At 46.0% G+C, this 4,771-nt stretch overlaps 1 protein-coding gene across 1 annotated transcript in view; it reads right to left on the reverse strand.

Annotated features, from left to right (window-relative positions):
• The window catches only part of T265_14494 (hypothetical protein), a gene marked incomplete at both ends in the record, with an annotated part of 11,014 nt that extends 10,928 nt beyond the window's left edge, over window positions 1–86 (reverse strand). Inside the window, one exon of the mRNA XM_009173913.1 lies at window positions 62–86. Coding sequence (XP_009172177.1) covers window positions 62–86 — 25 coding nt within the window. The remainder of the gene's footprint in view (window positions 1–61) is intronic.
• Between the last annotated feature and the right edge of the window lie 4,685 nt (window positions 87–4,771).

The raw sequence follows: 4,771 nt of genomic DNA on the forward strand, positions 1-4,771 counted from the left end.
GAGGTGCCCACACCTCCAACCGCTCAATCAGACAATCTGGAAAGAAACTGACAACACGAACGCCACTGACATCGATTAGCCGCCATTTCTTTCAACGTCTCCAGCCAAGCACAGACAAGGTCACGAGGACCCCAGCCTGGAGGTCGAACAACACCCAAACTCTTCGTGATCCATTTGACGCCTTTCTGCCAAGACATGTGCTGTCCACCTCGCGGTTTGTGCCATCCTGAAGGAGGCACGGAGAACAACACTCGTCTCGTAGACGGTGTTTCGACATGCGTAGCACATGACCGAGCCATCGCAGTCGATGATGCTGGATGTTTTCCCGGATTGAGGTGCCTGCAGAACAACCAAATACCCGTTTTCTAATCGCCTCGTTACTGACACGCTGAGGCCATCCACAACCAGCCACGCTTCTGAGGTAGCGGTGGTCGAAAACCTGAAGACGCCTCACATCATCTGTCCGCAGAGGCCATGTTTTGCACTCATACAAAAATACAGCCCTTACTGTAGCCTGGTACATGCCACCTTGAGGATCTAGTTGGGTGCGTTTTTGGCGCCACAAATGACGCAACATAGCAGATGTGATTTGAGCCTTTGAGATTCTTGCACTGACTTCATCAGACACACTTCCGTCAGCGCTAATACAACTACCGAGGTACGTAAAGTTTTCCAAAATCTCCATTGATTCTCCTTGAATTGTAAGGGATATGTTCGCAGACGGCACGTTCTGAAGCAGGACTTTGCACCTTGAAGGTGCATGGCGCAGATCGACAAGGCTCTCGCCAGCAATAATTTGAACACCGGGGTTTTGAAAATCGTCCAGTGTTTGCTTCATTATTTCATCGATGACGAAGTTGAACAAGAAACGGGAGAGTGGACATCCTTGTCTGACACCACATTTTGTAGGAAAGCTTTTGGAGAGCTCACCATACACCCTCACCCGCCCGGAAGTATGTGAATATGTGGACTGGATTATGTTCACAAACTTCGGGGGCATATCCCATTGAGCAAGTGTAGTTAAAAACACTGATCGATCGAGAGAATCGAACGCACCCTTGAAGTTAAGGGATACCAGAATTGTGTGTCGTCTCTATATGTGGCGTTGCTCTAACGTCTGACGGAATGTGAAGATGTGGTAAACGCAGCCTCTACGAGTCAAAATCCCGCTTGATTCTCACAAGTCAAAACTTCGCGTTGCGCCATGAGACGACGAAGAATCAATGATGCCAGAAGCCTTGTCACAACAGGTGTCAAGCTAACACCTATGTGGTTGCTACATTCACTGCGAGTACCCTTTTTGAAAATGGGTACCAATGTCGATTCATCCCAGTTGTCTGGGAGGGTTTCCTATTCCCAGATACACCCAAATAGGCTAGACAGGCACTGGTGGAGGATTCCACTGCCATCCTCGAAAAGGGCAGGTGGAAGGTCGTCAGGACCAGTAGCACGATGGCGCTTGGGTAGCGAAGTGCATTCGGACACTTCTGAGACTGAAGGCGGCTCCATATTTACGGTCCGTCTTTCTGCTGAAGGCCGGGTTTCTGGATTGTGGGTAGCAGGTGACCGGCTGAATTGCTGTTCGAGGTACTGTGCCCAGCGATCCAAACGTTCTGCTTTGCTGCATATCAGGGAGCCATTTTGGTCCCTGATGGTTTCACTGACAAGAGGCTTTCGAGGACCAGTCGAACGAATCAACAGGAACAATTTGCGCACGTCTCCATTTCTTCGACCTTCCGGGTCCACCAAGCTTCTCGGTCTGCGCAGACACTCATTTTTCACCTGGCGTCGAATGATGCGCCGGGTTGAGTTGTGGTGGCGACCAGGGGGATCTGTCGCCGGGTCTCCAGAAAAGGCACGGTTCTCTCAGAGATCCAATGCTTGGGTGAGGTTGGCTGATTTGTACCGTAAGCAGACGCTCCTGCTTTGAATAACGCTTTGGATATTTTTCCCAGTGGCCGTTTATATCCGACATCGTACCGTCCGACAGGCATTCGAGGAGCTGGTTCTGATAGTTTCGTTTGACTTCTGGGTCAACTAGCTTCTCAATGGCTAAGCGAGGTGTGCGCGATTTGCGTGCACCTGAAAAGCGCAATGAAAAGCTGCAGCGTACAAGTGCATGGTTGGAGTCCACGCTGGTGTTCCAGAAGAAGCGGCAGGCGGCGATGGACCCTCGCCACTGATAACTGACGGCGATGTGGCCTATTTGGATTCAGCGCCGGTTTGATGGTGGGTACCACGTTGTCAATCGATTTCCGCCGTTCCGGAATTTCGTACTGCATTCATATCACCAGCAACCACAGCGATATCTGAGCTTTTATCCTGTTGTAGAAGGGCACCTAGAGCGCCATAGAAACTGTCCCTGGCAGATTCAGAGCTACAGTCTGTTGGGGCGTAAGCAGAAACGTGACAGCTGTGTGTGACTGTTCTGCTGTGATTCGTTCTTTTCCTTCTTGCTCTGTGATATGGGTTTTGTTCACTTGTTTGGTTGATTTATCGGCCTTCTGTTTTATGTGACTGTCTTCCTTCGACCCAGTTAGTCCGTTGGTTGCCGTTAGGTTTCTTGGCTCCGAGTCCGTGATCGTGTGGTTCTTTTGCTCGTAACGCTGATAGACTGGGTCAGTGTCGATGTGTTTACTGGTCGATTTTTGTGTGGAGTACCCCGCCTCAGCAAAATCTCGCTCCTGTTTCGTTCTTGTGTGAGCAAGTATTTGAACATTGTCCCAATTGAACTTGTGTCCCTCTCTGTCTTCGTGAGTTGAGACGAGTGATATTGATTCATGTCCTCTGCTGGCAAGCTTGTGTTCGTGTATTCTCGTAGCAAGTTTTCTTCCCGTTTGGCCAGCATAATGTTTGTCGTGGTCGTCGCATATTTTGTAGACCACATTAGTATTCTTCAAAACATCCAACGTTCCCTATGGTTTCGAGAGAGATCTTCGTAACGTGTTTGTAGGCTTGAAGGCGACTGCAATTCCGTGTTGCCGAAGATGTCGTGCAGTCATCTCCGCCATGTTCCTGAAATACGACAGCGTAATCCTCCTCTGTTTTGGTTGTTTTGGTGGTCTCGTAAGCACCTCCATATGAAATTCCTCGGGTAGCCGTTATTCAGGAATGTCTCGAAAAGTCTCCGTTCTTCTTTTTTATTCGCCTGTGTTGTGTTGCAATGTGTATCCGTCCGCTTGAATAAAGTTCGGATACAGCTCCGCTTGTGACAGCTTACCTACATTCCACAACATTGCTAATCGTATTTTTTCCAAAATGATCGCATGGTCAAACAAACAACACGCTCTTACAAAAAAGCAGCCCGAATGCACATGAAAACATAATTTGCTTGGATGGAACGGGTGACGACTTTTATGAAATCTTGCCGCAAAACGGATGGGCATCTAAAACATTCCACGCCTCTACGGTGATGATAAAGCAGTTATCTGGTTTTCCACTAGACACAAAAGACTGGTCATTTCTCAACGACAATCATTAGACACGTCAAAATCAATTTAATTTGATTGTCTTTTAGTTAACATTAGCGGTGGGGATTGCTTGCTTTGGCACAATTTGACCAAATGCTTCACGGTATTCAAACAGTAGTACCAGTTATTATGTCTGTGTCAATACAGGACCATGTTACAACCTTTGGCACAATTTGACCAAATGCTTCACGGTATTCAAACAGTAGTACCAGTTATTATGTCTGTGTCAATACAGGACCAATCATGTTACAACTTTATTTGAATTCGAAACCATTGTATCGTCTGTTTTGGAAGAGTCTCAGGTACTGATACCAAGAGGTATGTGTTTTCTTTCAGCAGAACCATTATCTTCCATTAATATAATATTAAGAACTATCCAGCGAGAATGCCCTCCGGCCAATATGGAATTCGATTGAGACCAACAAGGTCATAAATAGTTGTGGCAGGGAACGTTAAAGGATAAGTCCTAAGTGATTGCAGAATTGTGAAGTGTGCTTGTGACACATAAGCAAAAAGGTAAGCTAGTTGAAAGCTTGAACACAGTCGGACAGGTTTCTCACAACAAAGTATCGCACGTCATTCGCCGTCGCACTATCCAATCAACTGTGCGTGATGATTTGACAGGTCGATATCATTGCGCTCAAAGTGAGTCATCGCTTTTTAAACGGTTCGGATTATCTGAGATGGTGTTTTCTCTACTTAAGGCTGGGTTAAACTATTCATAATAAACCGTGAGATCAAAGTTCTAACATTTGTCAGATGGGAACCTAGGGGCCAGTTTCATTTAACTCATGAAACATTTATATTAAGCTGTTATGCAGGTATCTTAATTCAAGCACCTTGCCAAACTCTAAGAGTTGATCCAAATAAGCACAACTTATTGGCATCATTTGGTAGGCGATGGATGCTGTTGCTAGGAGTTTAGAATTCCCAGTTAAAACAAAAGTCGACCGCCCATCCAATGTTAATTTTTCAGACATAGCTGCATGTTATATTTCCACTCCAGCTAGTGGGTTAAACTTCTAGCTCAGCGCTTTGTAGGTTGCAGACAGACCCGTAGGTAACCGACCAATGCGCAGCGAAAGGGTCTTGAATTTTATGTGCACAGTAATGAAGGTTTGTAGCTTGGACTAAGATAATGCCGCACAAACTTACTCCCACGTTCTGAAAATTGAGTTTTCAGTTAAACCAACCATTTATAACAAATGTTGGCAAAAGTTACAGAAAAATAAATGCGCTTTTATCATCTTGAAATCAAACAATCTGAAAAGTGTTTAGCATTTTTGAAACAAAACTCCTGC

This window comes from Opisthorchis viverrini (assembly GCF_000715545.1).
Source record: "Opisthorchis viverrini unplaced genomic scaffold opera_v5_211, whole genome shotgun sequence".
In the NCBI taxonomy this organism is placed as follows: domain Eukaryota; kingdom Metazoa; phylum Platyhelminthes; class Trematoda; order Opisthorchiida; family Opisthorchiidae; genus Opisthorchis; species Opisthorchis viverrini.